The sequence below is a fragment of the Cheilinus undulatus genome, linkage group 13, assembly GCF_018320785.1.
Source record: "Cheilinus undulatus linkage group 13, ASM1832078v1, whole genome shotgun sequence".
In the NCBI taxonomy this organism is placed as follows: domain Eukaryota; kingdom Metazoa; phylum Chordata; class Actinopteri; order Labriformes; family Labridae; genus Cheilinus; species Cheilinus undulatus.
Window position 1 is genome coordinate 9316307 of NC_054877.1, and position 20064 is coordinate 9336370.

At 40.1% G+C, this 20064-nt stretch overlaps 1 protein-coding gene across 3 annotated transcripts in view; it reads left to right on the forward strand.

Annotated features, from left to right (window-relative positions):
* The window catches only part of myo10 (myosin X), a 167976-nt gene that overhangs the window by 127198 nt on the left and 20714 nt on the right, over nt 1-20064 (forward strand). For all 3 annotated transcript variants that reach the window (XM_041803145.1, XM_041803146.1, XM_041803148.1), the window contains 3 exons: nt 11503-11627; nt 11760-11874; nt 18252-18358. In XM_041803145.1, the coding sequence (XP_041659079.1) occupies nt 11503-11627; nt 11760-11874; nt 18252-18358 (347 nt within the window). The remainder of the gene's footprint in view (nt 1-11502; nt 11628-11759; nt 11875-18251; nt 18359-20064) is intronic.

Sequence of the window (20064 nt, forward strand, 5' to 3'; positions counted from 1 at the left end):
ATTTAAAGAATTGAATGCTTTCTGTTTTTCTCTGATGCGACTTTAGAGGAGAATTCAGATCAAATGAGAGCAGGATAAGCAGATTTACAGACATTTTTCTTTGTGTTTTTGTAGAAAAACTCTTTATATTCATCCTCGCAGACAAACATGATCTTACATATTAATACTGGTTCATAAAAGCTGTCATCCTGCTTATCTATGCTTATCATCTGCAGCCTCCCATTGTCACAGTAACACCCTCCCTTTGCAGCCTGAATCATGGCGAGTGTGCGTGTTTGACAGTTAAATGGAACAGCAGCCATAAAGAGCGATCAGAGGCTATTGATTTTAGTGTTTTTGTTGTGGTTGTGTATCTGTGAGACTAACAGTAGGCTGTTCACCTCTCCAGTTTATTTTAGGCTGCTCTTTAATGAATATGCAGCAAACAAGGGTGGCTTTATTGCTTTGGTGAGACAGTAAAAAGAGAATAAAAGCATACGGCTGCATGATTGAAAGGTTCGTGGAAGATAAAGTTGACTCTCCATTGGCTCAGCTTCATGCAAGCTCATATTCAGTCCATTTAAACCAGTTTAAGGCGGCGTCACACCAGTTCATCTGACCAGTCAGCTGCAGGGAGAGGACACAAAAGTCACCACAGCGTTTGAATGTAAACAGCCTTCTCTCTCTCCTCTCTCGCCCTACAAGTGGTGTGCACAAATTAGCCTCAGCAGGAGACGCATCGCCATGGCAACCGCAGCCCTCCCTCCCTCTCTCTCTCTCTCTCTCTCTCTCTCTCTCTCTCCTCACAAAAAGGGGAGTGGAGTTTGAAAGCCTTTGTTTGACTCCGTGGTGGCAGAATGAGAGCCGGTCAGTGTGCTGAGGACTCACGCAGACAGACTGGAAGTTTCTCTGAGATTCTCTGATTGAAGAAAAAACCTGCAGGAAAGAGAGGAGAGGAGAGGAGCGGGGGCTACGATGCACGGTGAGAGCTGATGCTTGTTTTAAATGGGAAGCGGTGCATTCAAGTGCACGCTTGTTGCACAAAGTGTCTGGAGGGAGGTCTACATGCCGGGGATGAGCTGAGATGCAGCGGTTTGTGCACAGCTACATGACAGGTTCAGGCAGAGTGATTTCCAGGCTTTTGTATGAAAGATTCTGTTTCTTTTCCACTGTTAGGAGTTTTTTCAGCTCTTTAAATTATAAGAAACATTTAAAAATAACGTTTTTCTTCTTGCAGAAAAATAGCATCAAATTTTCAACAATTCCATCTCTCAAGATTAGATTTTTGCATTTCAACAGCTTTTCAGACCCTTAAATTATGCTGCAGCTGTAAATGAAACAATCAATATATGGACTGATTTTAAATGACAAGAGGCTTAAGCAGTGTTCAAAGGTGACAGAGCTGTTAGATTATCTGTTTGCTCAAGAGCTTTGCAGAATTTGCAAAACTGAGCTGCATGACCACCAAATTCTGTGCACATCCCTTGCAAATGTTGGTCATTTCTTTTTTTGCTGTTAAAAAGCATGAAAAATCATCCTATTAGCATTAATATTGGCTTGTAATTTAATAATGGCATCATGCACTGGATGCACAAACAGCCCTTCTGATTTCCCCTTTTTTTGTCTTTTTATTGGATCCCACTGTTTCTAGTCTGGACTGGAAGTGGAGCCTACAAGTGGTTGAGGCTTAACTTTGTATTAAGGTTGGAAGGCATGCAAAATGAGGCCATGTTTAGTGAAAGATGTGATGATTGAGAGGAAATAGGCTCTATGCACAGTTACATAGAGATATGGTTGTAGCTGGATTAGGTCATGTTTTCACAACTTCAGTGTCAGAGCACTTCTTACCAGCGTTTGTCATCGTTAGGTTTTGAAAGTTGACTTCTTTTCCTTGGCGGAATCTGTAACCTCACTTTCAAAAGTTTTGTGCCCTTCATTTTTTTTTCATTTAAACAATGAAAACAAAATAATCCTGTCCTGGCATTTCCAGCAGCTGTAAACCTTTGAAAAGACAAGTCAGATCAGTTTTTCCTCTGCCGCTGCTGTTAGCAAATCATTCTTGAGTTTTATTGGCCAGTGCGAGGAAGGGACACTGACAATCAAGTCGCAACTTTGACAGCCTCAGCTCTTCTTGGAAGGATTTCCACAAGACGTTGAAGTGTTTCTGTGCCCATTCATTCTGTCGAGCATTTATGAGGTCAGGCTCTGATGTTGGACCAGAAGGCCTGACTCAGAATCTCTGTTCCAGTTCCTCCTGAAGGTGCCAATCTTACAAACAGAGAGGCATGATTGGTCACACCACGTTTCCATTGCTCCACAGTCCAGTATGCTTTACACCTCTCCATCAGACGTTTGGCGTTGGGCTTATTTATGTGAGGCTTGCATGCAGCTGCTTGGCCATGGGGACCCATTTACGAAGCTCCTGCTGCACAGTTTTTAGTGTTTACTGTAACACCAGTGGAAGTTCAGAACTCGTTAGCTGTTGAATCAGGAACATGTTGGCATTCTTTTACCCACCTTTGTGATTTTACAGCTGTTTCAGACTGGGTGCATGTCAGCTGCCTGGCTTGACTTTATATCAGCATGCATGCTAATAGTCAAAAGTTTCAGACTGCTCACGTGAGAGCCAAGTCCTATGCACTGAGAATCTTCTGGACTATTTTTACCACATTCTGCTTACGTCTCTCAGACAAAATGGACAGAAAAATGATAACAAGTATGTTCACATGGGTAGATTATGCTACAAGGAAGGTACACATGTTGTTGTTAAACTTTCAGTTCATGCTTTTGAAAGAAAAACCTGGGTTAGCAGTTCTGTGTACTTCTTTGTATAGAAAGCTTTTATTTAGCTTTTGAGTTTTTTAAGTATTTAAAATCCTGGAGTATATTTCTAACCGCTAACTCAACAGTTCCTCCTAAATGTCTCTGTTTACTCTGTGAGCTTCCCTGAAGATGCTAGAAGTGATGGTAGAGCATCGTTGTTAATCTCTCCAGCTCTCCCTCTGAAGGTTTCTTTGTTTCTATGAGAAATCCAAACCCTGAAGAACCCTTCACCAAACTGGGTCAGGATTAAATCCAGAGGGGTCAGGGATTAAGGTTGGATTTCTGTCCATCTATGAGTGATAAACATTGTGCCAGTGATTCCCAAAAAACTCAGAAAGAACCCCCACTGAGCTGTGAGTGATAATCCTCGCTGACCCCCCCACCTCATATCCCACCGCCCCAGAGTCAGACCTGGATGCCCAAACTAGACTGACAGAGAATACAGGGAGGTCTTTGGGTTCTGGATGTTCTTAGGTGATCTGTGCCATACCCAGTAAGATAAAAGTTTACTTTTAGCATCCATGGCCCTCTACCAGATCTTTTGGAGGTCTTGTACCAAACCAAAATAGCCAAAATAACGAACAACTAGAATAAAGATGATATGATGTTGTCTGTGCATCTTATAAACTGCTTTTGTCACATGACGGCATATCCATGCTCTGGCCTGGCTCGGCTTAAACAGCGTGAGTACAGACCAGCAGGAGATAATCATGCTTCAGTAGCTGGCCCTCGTGTGGATGTACCCTTGGATGCTCTGAGCTTTTTAAAGCAAGAATGTTGATCCTCCATGAGCTTTAAAGGCAGAAGAAACTGAGTCATTTATAAGACAAAAGTGATAATTAGATGGATTTAAGGCAGGACTGAAGAAGCCGTTAGAACTTGACCCAGTGGGCTTTTAGAAGAATCCATGAATGGAGCTCAAAATAAGCAAATATTAAGTAGCATTAGAAAATACATAAAATAAAGTAAAATGCATTAAAAGTGGAAGGAAAGTGGGGAAAATGGGTTAGAATGAGCAAAAGTGAGCTAAAAGTGGCAAAAATGTGTGGGAATTTGTTCAAGTGGCAAAAGTTGGTTTAAATCGCCAATAACCGGCAGAGAAAGTGGTTAAAAATTGCCAAAAATTGTGTCAACAAATAGTACAAAGTCTCAAAAAGTGGTGAACAGTGTTGTTTAAGTGGTAAAAATAGCTTAAAAGTGGCAATCACTGGCAAAAAAGTTAAAAGAAATTGCAAAAAATAGGTGAAAATGAGTGATAAGTGGTATTATTGATGTGAGAAATTGTTTTAAGTGGCAAAAATTGGCTTAAAGCTGGCTAAAAAATAGGGAGAATGAGTAAAGAGTGCCAGAAATGGGGGAATTTGATTAAAAGAGGCAAAGAAAAGTTGGAGAAAATTGTTTTTAAGAGTCAAATATTGGCAAAATGGCAAAAACTGACAAAACATGGGTTAAAAGTGGGAAAAGGGTGGTGAAAGTCGATTAAAGTAACATTAAAAAAAGGGAAATAGGGTGAAAAGTGGCCAAAAAAAAGGTGGGGAATTTTTTTTAAGCTGCAAAAATTGGCATCAATGGCTTAAAAGTGGCAATATTTGTCAAAATATGAGTGAAAGGCAACAAAAAAGACTTGAAAATCAGTTTAAAGTGGCAAAAAAAAATGAAAAAGTAGCAAAACATTGCAAAAAATAGGTTGAATGTGGAAAAGAATGGGCACAATTGGCTAAAAGTGGCAACAAAACATTGTGAAAATGGGTGGATATTGGCAAAAATTGGTGTTTAAATGAAGGAAAAGGGTTTAAAAAAGTGGTATGATTGAACAATTGCAACATCAGAGGCATTAATAGCCTGGCACACTCTGTTAGGTAACTGTTAGCCAGGATGCTAGCATCTATGCTACTGATCAAACACACATGCACTGACGCTGTAAATTCAAAAATGCTGCATGCATGTAACCTGGAAACTTGTGCATGTTTTTCTTTTGCCGACTTGAGATCAAACAGGTGTGCATGATGTTGCCATGGTGATTTCAGAAGCTGTGGGACAGTTTAAACAGGAAAAAGAGCCCTGAAGTTTGGGGATTGGCTCTAGTCTCACTGGGCGACATTAAGGGGAGTCGTACAAATATCATACATGGCAGAAATCCAGACAGGTGATCAAGCTGTAATCAGCCAACATGCCCGTCTGTGAACTGCACAAAAATGATGCAGAATTAGATCATTTGGTCCGACTTTAAAGTGAGCTACACGATTAAAAAAAATCAAGCCAGCATCAGCTGGAAACCACACAGTCTCCACCAAACTTAAGTCTGTTCCAGGTAAAATTACTTGGGGTAATTTTACCGAAGGTCCCTTCGTTACATCACTAAGGCTTATCTCCTCTCAAAGCTGAACCACAAAGATGTCAAATATAGAAACAGAAGAATATTAACAGAACTTTATGTATAAACGTGTAGATTAAGGAGATTCAGGTCCAGGACAATGCAGCTCTGTGTACCTTCTCCCTGCTGTTGAAGGATTGACGGCTCATCCAGAGTTGGGATGCTCCCAGCCCCCCTTGGGAGCAGACTACCACGCCCCTCTTTTGTCCTTCTGAATGCCCCGAGCTCTAGTCTTTAAGAAAGGGAAGTTTGACAGAGAAAGACTCTGGTTTTCCTCCTCAGGCTATTGTTGTCACGGTCCTGAAGAGGACTGAGATGGTTTGTCCTCTGGATGCTGATTTACATCCCTGTTGTTCTGTGCTGATGGATCGTCTGACTAAATCATCCAAGATCTGATATTCCTGTTATCGTTTTTTCACCAACTGCAGCGTCTCACAGCCTCAGTGGTTCTCAACTAGTGGGTCCAGAATTTCATTATTCTCTTATTTCTAATTGTGTTTGTCCGACCGTTTAGTTTTTTCAAAGTTTTCAAACGTAAACTGTAGTTTCAGTGACTTAAGGGACTTTGGAACTCACAGGAGCTTTTCTCTCTGATTTCTTAGGAAACTTGGGGTAATTTTACCTAAAAAGATTAAGGAGTTTTCCTTGAATTTTTGGGAAGTTCTCTTTGGGTATTTCCAAAGAAACTGTGTTCTTTTTTGGGGCTTTTCCTCTCAGTCAAAAAAAATTCACAAGGACCTTAGAAAAAAATCATGATTCAAACTTCGGGGCCTGATTACAGCCCTACCCTATGGTGAAAGCTCCCAGTTTGCACAGCTTTAGATCTTCATGTTGTCTTGAATCAGCAAAAAAACCTGGAGTGAATCAGATAAAATCCTCAGGTGGTGTTGGCTAAAATGTGAGACTTATAAAATGTCCAAAAAATGATGAATTTTGACCTTTATTCTTCATTATCTCATTTCCTATAAATATTTTTCAAAGACAGTACATTAGTTTTCAGTTCGTCTGGATGTGATACATATATCTGCCGGTTTTTATGCATGTCGTCCAAACTTTGTGGAGGGGCCCCCAGTACGGGTCGCTTTGGCCCCTGTGGGCCATTTTTGATGCACATGCATGAAACTACCAAAGCACCTTCACCCAGACTGGAAAATTACAATTAAGGCAAATTATTATACCTGCAAAGTTTGGTGAGTTGCTGAGTATGTTAAGGCCTACAAACTAGCCTTTTTTGTGACTTTTGCTAACCCCCCCCCCCCCCCCAACCTCTTTATGGGCGGCCTTGTGATTTCAATACACATTGAGCTCCATTCACACTAAGCATTAAAGATTATCAGTCGGTATCTGAAAGCCCAAAACAGATGTTAATGTAGGGTGTAAACAGCTCGTCAGACTTAAATTAAGATAATGGCGTCTGAGGTTTTAGTTTGAAGCCAAACTTTGTGAAATGGGACTTAAATTAAAAGTGTAGTTCTGAGATTTTAGTCGGAGTGTTTACTCCAATTCCTGCAGCAACATAACTTTCTACATCTTTCTCAACCAGTCAGATCTTGGGTGGGTTTGTCGACTGGCTTTCTTCCTTGCACAAATACAGATCTGTGTTTTGCATCAATTACTTTTAAATTCATCCACATTTTGTGAGTTATAACTTCATTATTTGTTCCTGTAATCAGTGTGAAATACTGCTAAATGACTGTTTCTGAAAGAATTAGAAGAAAAAAATGCATCATGATGCACCAGAAATGAACTAAAACCCTAGAAAGAATCATTTAGCATCCCCCTGCAGCTTCTTAACTCAGGTAGTGTGGGACGATTTCACACCACTGACCTTTTTAATTCATTTTCCTTCATAATAGAGTCGAGTAGATGCAGTCGGTGCTCTTTAACCCTGTGCTAATGCTATCAATGATCAGGACACTGAGCTCAGTGGGTGTTATTATCCAGCACAGTGTGACCCAGGTGTGATTTCAAACAGCTGCAGGGATGGTTTTAGTCTCTGACTCTGTTCAGGATTATTTGAAGTTAAATCACTGATTGGAGGGGCGGGGCATCTGAAAATCCCAGAGAACGTCCCTCTCCAGTTGTGATTTGGTGCAAGCATCCTCGCTAACAGCTACTTAAATTTGGAGCTTAAAAGTGTGTTAAACTGTTATTTAGTTCTGATGATTAAATTATCTATTTGCACTACTTTATTTACACCCATCTTTTACGACTGTTATTTGCCACTTTTCATCAATTTTTTGCCATTTTTTCCTGTTGTTGGAAGTTTTTTTGCCACATTTTAACCTACTGGACACTTGAAATCAATTTTGTCAATTTTTTTCCCCTATTTTTGCCTCTATTTTTTTTACAGATTTTTGCCACTTTGAGCCACTTTGAGCCATTTTTTGCCACATTTTTTACCTCTTTTCATCACTTTTGCCATTTTGCACCCATTTTAGCCACTATTAAATAATTTTTGCTCATTTTCAAAACCAATTTCACCACCTTTTCAGCCAATTTTTGTCGCTTTCCTCCCATTTAGCTTTGTTTCTTTCCACCCATTTCTGCCACTTTTAACAGATTTCTTGCACATTTTTAAATTCAGTTCTACCACATTTTCTACCCATTTTACCCCTTTCTATTTTTTCCTCTTTGAACCAGTTTTAACCCTTTTTCTGCCATATTATTGGGCCCTTTTCATCAATTTTGTGCAATTTTTTCCTTCTCTTTTCTTTCAGATTTTTGCAATTTTGAGCCAATTTTTACCAAATTTTCACTCTTTTCATCACTGTTTGCCACCCTTATTTGCCATTTTACACATTTCAGCCACTTTTAACATGTTTTTGCTCATTTTTAAATCCATTTCTACATTTTCTGCCATTTTACCACTTGCACATTTCATTTTACTCTATTTGCCACCAATTTCTGCCATTTTTGACCCATTTTTGCCACTGTTGGCCCCTTTTCATCACTTCATGTGCCCATTTTGTCAATTCTAGCTTCATTTCACTGTTTTTATGCCCATTTTAACACGTTACAATCATTATTGCCCCTTTTACTCCATGTCTACTTATATTAAAATCCCATTTAACCACATTTGTAGCCCATTTTTGTCTTTTTTTTTTTTGGGCCCATTTTTTTCTGTTTTAGGCAAAGGGGTTTAAGTTGTATTTCAGGCTATATACTACAGCATAAATAAATGTTGCTTTGATGAGAATGGTTGTTATTCAGGTTACAAAAATGAAATGAAATGTGTACTTCATAGCTTCACTGTTCAATAGACCAAGATTTTTCTGACCCCTATGGGCCCCAAATGTGGCTAGGCCCCAGAAGTCTTTATCCCTCCTTATGGGTGGCCTTTAGGAGAGTATGAAGTGTAAGTAGATTCTGTTGAAAATCTTGAAAAACATATGTTGGTTGCAGGTTGTTGATCATTTGATGTAAAAACTGCCTTTACTGTTGGAATTAAACAGCATATTCACACTACTGCAATGTTTTCTGCTTTAACATGGCATTAAACTTTTTAAATTTGGCTCCAATGATGACACGAGGACAAATGGGAAAGAAAGAAGCATTTTCTTCTATCAGGCTGATGCTGAAGACTCCCAAAAAGACAAAGTTGTCAACAACCAGACTCTGAGTAAAAAGAGGAAATGATAGAGATCGAAAACAAGCGTAAAAAGAAAGGCAGGAGGCAGAGGGCAGCTTCCTGACACCGCTCGGCTTTGTGCGGGACGTATGCAAATGTGAGCTATGCTAATGACGTTCCCTCTGCGGCCGGTGGCTCTTAAAGGGCCCATTCAATCGCCCAGTCAAGATCTGGTGCTGAATTGGTCTCCCTTCATCTCAGCGGCTCAAATGGGCCATCAACGGGCCATCAGAGGAGATGTCGGCTGAATAAAGGGGGCATTAGGAGCACCAATGAAAGCAACCTCTTATTCAGAGACAAACCCCCCCCCCCCCACGCCCACAGAGGTTACGGGGCGAGAGGGGTCCCCTGGAAAATGGCCCTCATTGAAAGCTCTTCTGTAAGAAATGATGGTATCCCAATGCCAAGTGTGTTTTTGGGAGGGCTCTGATTGGTGACTGGCTGCTGCTGTCGTATTCTCCTCTCTCTCAGAGTTCAGAGCTGTGAATGAGCGGTATGCAGTGAAGAGTGTGGACGTCTGTGCATCATATGACGTAGATCGACTGTGTCTGAGCTTACAGGGAATTTAAAGAGCTGTCAGAAATGACCGTGGATGGCATATTTATGCTGCTGAACTCTAAATACCTTAATGAATCCATAAATGTCTACATACCTTGGCTGCATGCTAAATAAATCAGTAAGTATATAGACAAAGGAGGAATTGGCTTCACAACTAAAGAGTCTGTTATGATTTGCACTCAGATACTTGTGGTAATCCTCAATGTCTTCTAAATGCACACTGGAGAGGATTTGATGGCTTGTAGTTCAAACTACTACCCGGGACAGAGCACCATATCAGCTTCATGACGTCATTGTAAAAGCTAAACACCTTTCCACTGCGCAGCAGTTTGTTCACATTTTTTCTCAATAAAGGGTGGAAATCATCAGAATCCAGTCAATAAATGGTCTGTTATGACTCATCCTGCAGATGAACACAAGTTGGAGTCAGTGAGAGGAGGTGCCAAGGCAATAAATGTCTGCACTTAAATGTGCAGAAACGAAAGGCGAAGTTGCTGGAATCTTAAAAAGTGATTTTAAATCATTCATGGCTGCAGGATGGACTTTCTGCCGGCTTAAAACAAAAACAATCTTCGCTCAGATCATGACCCCAGTGGTTGCCCTGGTAGCTTCTTCTTCTTTCTCCTGCTTTGCAGGGTTGTAAACCAGCTACGTGCATACCGCCACCTGCTGTTTCAGACTGAGTAAATACGGAAGCGGGCCCAGGCACGGTTCGATGTTGCTAGTGTGAAAGCAAGCCGAGGGGGGGGGATCGCGCCACTGGCGCGGTTCGAAACAACTGGGCCTAATGTGAAAGCTCCCTAAATAGTTTAATTCTTGTAAGGTCAGTGTCATAATGGGGTTCAAGAGGAGCATTTTAGAGAGGCAGAGTCTCTCAGATGTGAAGGTGGGCAGAGGCTCACCAGTCTGCAAATTGAAATGTTCCTCAACGTAAAATTGAAGAACATTTCAGTTTGTAGACTTAAATATCCCACCATCTACACTCCATGGTATAAACTAATGATTCAGAGAATCTGGAGATGATCATGGGGCCCTCAGTGGCCACTGCATTAAAAACAGACAGAGAAGTTAAAGCTGTGTCATACAGGCCATATGTGGACAGGATCCAAAACAACACTCTCTTCTCTGAGCCAAAGCTCATTTAAAATGGGTGAGGCAGAATGGAAAACTGTTCTGTGGTCAAAATCAAAATGTGAAATTCTTTTTGGAATCCACAAAGGGTTTGTCCTGTGGGTTAAAGAGGAGAAGGACCATCTAGCTTGTTATCCTGGCTCAGTTCTACAGCCTGCATCTCTGATGGTGTGGCGTTGCATTAGTGCCGATGGCGTGGTCAGCTTATACATCTGGAAAGGAACTATCAATGCTGAAAAGTAGAGAGAGGTTTCAGAGCAGCATATGCTCCTATCCAAACATCTCTGTCAGGGAAGAGCTTGGCTATTTCAGCAGGACAATGCTAAACCACACCCATCCATCAGCATGGCTTCACAGAAGATGAGTCTGGGTCCTGAAGTGGTCTGTCTGCAGTCCAGACCTTTCACCAACAGAAAACATTTGGAGCATAAAAAGGAAAAATCTGGCAAAGACAACCCAGGACTTTTGAACATAGTTTACATAGTGCTCCAACTTTTTTGGAAAAGGGGTTGTACATATGGAGAAGGTCTGCAAAGCCTTTATCCTGGCTACTCTGTAGTAATGGGAATTACAGCCCTTTTTGGAGATCCCAATCATTTGTCCCAGCTTATTCATGAGCTGGTCTTTTGGCACCATATTAATATTTTATGTTATTTAAACAGCCAGAACTTTTCTAGATTTGTTTTGTTGTTGTTTTGTTGTACTTTTTAGGATGAACATTTTTGTGAATGGGGAGTACTAGATGAAATCAATGTCTCATGTGTTGTGTCTTGATCCGCTGCAGGATGTGAATTTCCTGTGTATTTGTCTTTCTGTCTGTTTCTCTTGAATATTTGCAGACATCATTGTGAAACACGTTTACATATCCTCTGACGTTCACGTCTTTTTTCCCTTTTTTAACGTGTCATTTTCTAATAGTTGCCTCTTCCAATGCAGATCTAGGATTTCTCCTTGTCAAATTGCTTTACTAGTTATAAATCTAAGTTTCCCCCTTCTCTCTCTTTAGATGCCTGATCAGTTCGACCAGACGTTGGTTCTGAACCAGCTCAGATATTCTGGCATGTTGGAGACAGTGAAGATTCGACAAACAGGCTTCCCCATTAGGAGACCATTTCAGGACTTCTGCACCAGGTTTGTCTTTGCATCCACTCAGTTTAGCAAAACCAATATATTGTTTATCATCTTCTGGACATATTATAGTGATGGGTGTCTAAACTGCTCTGTTAGCCCTGGATTTAAACCTTTAATTTTTTCCTCCATCAGGTACAAGGTGTTGATGCGGGGCGTGATGATACCCGATGACCCCCGAGGAAGCTGCGTCCAGCTTCTTCACCTGTACGACAGCAGCAGCGCAGAGTGGCAGCTGGGAAAGACCAAGGTCAGAGACACAAAAGACATGTTTGCATTCAGCATACTTGACTAAAAAGCTAATTTTACACCAAGGCGACCTCAAGTGCAGCTGCTTTCATCACCAGCTGCATGCAGCCTGATGCAACCTTGAATTTGGATTGGAATGTGCACAACTATTGACTACCATGCATACATTTAAGACATGTGCACTATTTTGTATGTGTGCACACACAAATCTTTTGACAGTAACCTTACCCCATACATACATCACCAGCTGCATGCAAGATGATGCAACTGTGAATGTGGATTGTAATTGGCTGCTGCAAATGTGCAGGGATACAAAGGAACCTTGGACTAGACTGGCAGCACCACTCATGCAAGAAGTGGGTGCATGCAGATGTGTGAACAATATCTAAAAATTACAACATACATCCAAGTGGGCCTTATCAGGGCTGATTATGGATGGGACATGTTATTTTAAGCAGGCACAGGGTGAGCTGAGATGTTTTTATTTGCTTCTTACTGCAGAAATGAAATACAAAATCTTTAAGAAAAGGGATTTAAAATTTTAATAAAGCCCCTTTTGGAAATTTAACACCATTTCATCAACAGAACTTCCTCTTGGAAACATTATTTTCCACGTTTTCTGTCTTGCAGCAGCTAAATAAATCCCCTCTGCTCAGCTCTCTGCGGTGTAATTGACTTCTCCTTTTGAACCTCGAGCTCCCAAACGTCTTTCTTCCTCACCGGCTGATCCGCATTCTCCCTGCTAACATAAACGTGATTGGATGCAGGCTTACTTTACTGCCTTGGGATGCCAATCCACTTTAAACTTCTCTCCGAGCTTAATTAAGTTTCATGCAGCTTACAAATCCAGCTCCAGTTTGATGAAACCAGCCCAGGTAGCCATGTGGCTTCAGGCTCATCTGTATGATCCTGAATAATTGAAGTCCAGAGCACCTGAAGCGTGGAATCCGACAGATATTGGATCCAGTCTTCATCCCCTCGCTTCGTTTCTCTCTGCTCTCTCTACACCAGATCAGGAGGAATAAACCTGCTGTCAGTGTGTGTTTCTGTGTGTATTTGTATGAGTGTGTGATTGCTGTGTTGAAATGACAGATGGGGAAACAGATTCCTAATCACAGCGTGACCGTGTGATGCTGCAAGAGGTGACAGCCACAGAGGATGTGTGCATGAGAGGACAGATGAATGGGCACTACTGTATGAGTTTGTGTTTATGTGTGTCCTTAATAGAGTAGAGACAGGATCACATCACAGCAATCAGGTAGAACCAAGCAGCAAGAAATAAAGCCAATACAGATGTGCAAAAAGCTTCATTTCCTTGAGCGTCTAACCAGAGGCTAGCTCCAAAAGTGAGGCAGTCACCTTTAGACCTCAGATCAGGCAAAAAAAAAAAAAAAAAATCCAACTTGACCCTACTCACACCCTTGCAAATCCTCTGAGACTAGCTTGGCGTGTTTAGTCGCTTGACTCAATCTAAACTGGACATTTTCCATCAATTTGGCTGTTAAAGCTAAATTCTGAGATGTTTGAATGGCAAAAATCTGTCTAGATAGGATCCAAAAGAGCGTAGCACAGAGCATGTTTTATAAAATAATGCTATTAACTCAAATATTCAAGGATATTTATAAATGATACCGGTTTAAGAACAAATCTACAAGTCAACAGACAGCAGACCTAAAATTAGAGCTCAAACATTGGAGGCTAGTATGAAGAGTTTCTTGCTTATAATTAAAAGAGCTGTGAAGATGGTGGGCAGACAGACTTTGACGAGAACATTCAGGCTTTTCACAGAGTATAAATATGTTAACAGAGACTTCAGTCAGCGGTGTTGTTCACACACACAGTAGAACCTGAGCTAGCTTACAACAGATGCAAAAGATGATCAAAAGAAGATCACTTATTGTCAATATCATAACAGATTTCTACTAAATCTAGTGCGAAACTGCTCAAGCTAAATCAGGTTGCACAGGAATCAGTGTGAACAACACTTTCAAGTCCAGCCACAAATTCTCTATTGGATTGAAGTCTGTGCTTTGACCTGGCCATAGTTATCTTGCAGAATGAATCAGATTGTCCTGCAGTTTCCATTCATTGTACCCTCTACCTTTACAAGTCTTCAAGAGTCAGGTGAGAAGCATCCCCACAGCATGATACTGCCACCACCGTGCTCCACAGTGGGGATGGTGTGTTTGTGGTGATGTGCAGTGTTTGGCGTCTTTTCTGATGAGTAAAAAGCTCCATTTTGGTCTCATCAGACCAGAGAACTTTTTCCCACTTGACCATGAAGTCTCCCACATGCCTTTTAGTGAACTCTAGTCCAGATTTCATCTGAGTTTTCTCTTTGCCACTCTCCCTTAAAGCTTTGACTGGTGAAGAACCTGGCCAACAGTTGTCTGCAGAGTCTCTCCCATCTCAGCCGCTGAAGCTTGTAACTCCTTCAGAGTAGTCGTAGGTGTCTTGGTGTCCTCTCTCACTAATCTCCTTCTTGCACGCTCACTCAGTTTGTGAGGACAATCTGATCTAGGCAGACTTACACATATGCTATAGTCCTTTCATTTCTTGATGATGGATTTAGCTGACTTAAACTGAATGTTTCTGTGTCCATCCTCTGATGTAAACTTCTCAATAACCCTTTCTCTGAGTTGCCCGGAGTTTTCTTTTGTCTTCATGGTGTAATGGTTGCCAGGAATACCGATTAATCACTGACTGGACCTTCCGTACTCAAGTGTTTTTATACTACAATCATTTGAGACACATTCACTGCACTCAGGTGATCCTCATTTCACTAGTTGAGACCACTAGCACCAGTTGGCTGGATCTCTGTTGAATTAGGTCAGCTGATTTTAAGGGGGTGAATATTTATGCAGCCACTTATTTTACATCACATATTTTTTATTTAATTGACATTACTTTGTAGAAGTCAGGTAAGGAGTTGTTTTTCACTTTGCACTTTAGTCTGCAGATTTCTCTCAGATTTGCTTCTGATCTGACTGCCGTGATGTTTCCCTGTCCACCTGCTGTAGTGACTCTCCCGCTGTGACTGCCTCCAAACAGTTAAATCAATTCTATCTCTCTCTGAGGGATTCATCCACTTTGTCCCGCTGCCTCTCCGCGGTGAGATTTACATCGAGCCGGCCTCCCGCTCCTTTCACTCGGCACATGTCCTGCCTTTTGTCTTGCTGTTGCGTTTTTTTGTTTTCCTTTTTTACTACCTCAAACTTAATTTTCTGGAAATGATGTGGCTCTGCCTGCATCTCCCAGGGTTCTGTTCTCTCCACGGGCCTGACCTGTGAGGGCGAGCGGCGCTCCCTGAAGGCCCTGACAGCAAGATTCAAAAGTGTGCTGTGGATTAGCAGGCTTTTGTTGTGCTAATTAGCACAGTAGTGATTAAAAAGGATTTTTTGTTCGATTCACCGGGATGCAAATGTGAACGCTTGTCAGCGAGGCTGCAGATCTGGACACGTGTGATTCATGTTTAGAGTTATTTAAAGGTTAAGAATCTATCTAAAGACGTTCCTCTGGTTTCTCTAGGAGTGTCATGGTGTCTCCATCAAGAATGAAATTATAGTCAACGTCTCTTGGTGTCACCATAACATATATATATATATATATATATATATATATATATATATATATATATATATATATATACATATATATATCACAAAAACCTCACAATTATTATGAACAATATAAACACAGATATAAATGTAAAAATATAAGCTCATTTAGAAATTGATGGCAGCAACACATTTAGAAAAAAGTAGACAGGGCAAAAAAGGCTGGAAAGTAAGTGGCACTAATGAAAAACAGCTGGAGGAGCATTTTGCAACTGAATAGGTGAATTCTTTACAGGTCAGTAACATGGCTGGGTATAAGAGGAGCATTTTTGTGAGGCAGCGTCTCTTAGAAATGAAGATGAGCAGAGATGATGCATAATCTGCATCTAAAAATTATGGAACAATTTCAGAAACCTGTTCCTTAACATAAAATTGCAAAGACTTTGAATATCCCACTATCTACGGTGCATAATATCATCAAAAGATTCAGAGAATCTGGAGAAATTTCTGTGTGAACGGGACAAGGCTGAAGGTCAATACTGGATGCTGGTCACTTTGGGCCTTCAGGGGCCACTGCATTAAAAGCAGACATGATTGAATGGCCTGTTCATCCACAAACGACAGTTAAAGCTGGATCATGCAAAGCAGAGGCCATATGTGAACAGGATCCAGAAACCCCGCCGTCCTCTCAGGGCCAAAGCTCATTTAAATGGACTGAGGTGAAATGGAAAACTGTTCTGTGGTTAAAAAGAAATCAAAATGTTTATATTATTTCTGGAAACCATGGATGCCGTGTCTTACAGACTAAAGAAGAGAGGGACCATCCAGCCTTTTATCCTGGAACAGTTGAAAAGCCTGCATCTCTGTTGGCTATGCCTATGTCGTGGGAAGAGTAGCCAACAAAAGGATGCCCCTTGTTCCGCATTTTGACATTACTTTTCTGTAATCACAAGTAAACACTCAATTGATCATAGATCAGCTCATCCGGCACAAACAGTAACCCATCATACACTGATCATGGTAGTTAATCTTATGCACATCAGTGATGCTGACAGCATTAAAAGCCACAAATCCTGCTGGGATAAGTTTCACCTTTGGATGTTTTTCCTCAGTTGAAGCACAAATGTGTGTTAAAATATTGATGGACTCGCAAAAAAGAAACAGCTTTACAGCAACAACAAGGAATGGAAAACATCAAAGACATGGCTTGAGCCGGTCACTGGCGACTTGACGAAAGCTTCCTGCACTTTGTGCCTGCAGGAGATTTCAAAGGGGAGCATGATTGAACACAGCATGCTGTTACAGGGATGCACAAGAAGGCCATGCTAGCAAAAGGTGCCGGAAATATTGGTGCGATTTTTGTGACATTGACAACACAAGAGAGAAGCATCATATGTGTACCACTCACACCTGCTGCAGACACATAATGCTTGCTTTTACAATAAAGTTAGCACTGAGCTCAAAACAAGATATAGTGTCCCTAAGTTGGTACTGAAAGAGGAGAGGAGTCTAGGTGCTAAAATGGACTGCAGTCCAGATCTTTCAACAACAGAAAACATTTGGAGCATCAGAAACGGAAAAATCCTACATCAAACATGAATGGGACAACATTCCTCCTCCAAAGCTGCCCAGATATTTCCAGACTGTTGTCAGAAGAAATGGAAGTATAGTCCTGTCCCTACTTTTTTGAGATTTTTTGCTGCTTGATACTGTAAAAATGTCTCAGTTTCAACATCTGATGTGATGTGTTTTTTTTTCTATTTTGAATTTTAAAAAATTGGGTTTATGAGATTTACACATAATTGCACTCTTGTTTACGTTTTACACAGTGTCCCAACTTTTTGGGAATTTTGCTTGTAAAATGAAGCAGATTCACAACAAAACTAAACTAGACTAATAAACCAGCTGTAAAAATTCAACAGAAAAAAGTAAAGTTGAAAAAAAGTGAAAATGAAATGAAAAATACTGAAAAAATCCGAACTTTTATCCCCCCCCCCCTCTTGAGTTTTGTGTGTGTGTGTGCATTAGTGTGTGTTTCTGGGGCACGTCCTGCATGTTTCCTTGTTAATTAACCTGCTTGTGAGTGACGTCCAAATCACCCCGAGTTTGCATGTGCTCCTGGAAATCGCATTAGCGCTTCACCTCTGAGGATTCAAGCCTCTGTCACTCTGCCAACAACAAACCCACACTAAAAACCGCACACTTCCACGGGTGCACCATTCAACGGGAGAAAGCCAATCTGTACTCGGGTACCCCTGCAGCACCGTGACATTTCCCCGCCGTCGCTGTCACTCCAGACCTCGTCCCATATCTCATTTTCCTCCCTCCCTAATCGGATTAACCCTAGGCGTCCCTCAGCGGGCCCCGTTTCTCCATCAATGGACGACAGCTTGGCTCCTGCAGCAGGCAGCTGCACTAAGAGGCTGTGAGATCCGTCTTTTCACGGAGAGATGTAGCTGTAAAAGCTCGCCCTGGTAATCTGCACTCTTTAGCAGCGTGAACAAAAGGAGAGGAGGGTCTGGATTTGATTTGTGTCGCCTGCTTTGTTCCTGTGGAAGTGAATTTCTGTTTAATGGTGATGTTGTAAAAAAGGAGGGAGGGCCTTTTTTTAACTCTGCTTACTTGTAAATTCATAATGTGTGTGTAATTTAGCTCTTTAAGACTCTGAGTCAGACATATTCTTCTTTTTGTTGAACTATAGGTCTTTTATTTCTGGCTTTAAATCTAGAGTTCATCAAAGATTACATGCTGACTTGTCTTTATGTTGAAAGAAAACTCCAGAGAAACAAATAACAGAAGTCCTCTCCTCCTCCTCTCTCAGGTCTTCCTCCGGGAGTCTTTGGAGCACCGCCTGGAGAAGCAGCGGGAGATGGAGGTGCTGAAAGCTGCCATGATTATCCAGGCTCACGTCATGGGCTACATGGCCAGGTAAGACTAGAAAATAGATCAGAAAAGTGGGAAGACATGTTAATTTTATTTCTATTTATGTATGGTGTCTATTGTCTGTTTTAAACATGGTGGTGTCACAATTTTTCAATCTCACAATAAAAAAATGATATGAAAATTTAAGGTATTGTTCATTATTGGCAAATTTAGGGCTGTAATAATCACCTTTAAGGAAATCAAATTTGTATATATTATATGAAGAATCTGTGATTTCTTGTTGGCATTTTTACAGTTAAAATGTTTGAGGTTTCATGAACTTAAACTGACATTTTAAGGGTTAGATTCCCCCAAATATATAACATCTGATAGCCGTGATCATGTCTGACGCTGATAAAAAAATTAAAGCAAAAACAGTGTGAAAAATATATTAATGTAAAGTATTTTTATTGCTGTTGCTGTTGTGTGGTGTCCATCTTTTGCTACGAACATACTCAGGGAAATAATTTTTAAAATCTAATTTAAAAAAAGCATCAAAATATTGAAGCTGTTGCTAATCTGAGTTTTTATGCAATTATATTAGCATTTGAAGGGTTAACAAACCCCCCCCCCCCCCAAAAAAAGTGATTTATACATATGATCAGATCTGACATTGATTTTTAAAAAGGGGGAGGAATATTAATTTATGGTATTCTAAGATGTTTATTTCATCACAAACACCCTCAGTGTAACAATCTTACAAAATCCCAGTTTAAAATATCATGTGTGTATAAAAATTAAATTTCTTGTTCAATTTTGGCATGTTCATGGCTTTAATAACAAACAATAACTAAAATCTGTTTTGCACATTTTATATTAATTTTTTAATATAAAACATTTTAAAACAGGGGTGTTTATGCATTTAGATTTAGATTTAAAGATTTAATTCCCCAATTATAACTGATATTAGATTTTTATGATTAGGTCTAATTAAGATTGAAAAATAATGCATAAACAGTGTGGAAAAATATCAAATTTTAAGAATGAAAATGAAGAATTTTTATTGCTTTGTATGTACAGCGGCATTCTGGTACAAGCTCAGTTCAGTGTAACGTTTCTGAAAATCTCACCGTTAAAAACAGTTATTGTGTATAAACACCGTTGTTTTTATCATCTCCAAGGAAATCCAATTGGCGTGAAGCATACAGAAAATATAGCAATTTACGTGTTTTTGTATTACATAAAAACTGTTGGAGTTTTGTGTGATTAAACTGGGATTCTAAGGGTTAACCCTTTATTCCATAAAACCACTCCAGTTCTTTGATTAAAAACACAAAAAGTGACATTTGTTTCATATGAAACAAATGGGATTTTCCCTGATGGTTGTTGTCACAGCTTAGAATATAACAATAATAAGTAACAAAAAGTGTTTTTGATACATTAATATTAAAATTATTGTTATTATCATTAGTAGTTGTTATAGTAGAAGATGTAATTGTAATATTAAAAAATTTTATAATTTGAAATTTGCAAATTTTAAAAAATTGTTTCACTGAGCATGTTTGTGACAAAAAATATCTGCATCATACATGATGCTGTGAGTGAGAAATGTTCCCAACGTTTCTGCATTTGTTGTTTTTTATAGATAAACACCAGACTGGATCATTGTTGCCAAATATAGATTTATTTCCTAGAATTTAAACTAAAATAAAATAATAAATAAATATGATAATTCTTAATTTTAATGATCAGGTCTGATGTTGATTAAAAAT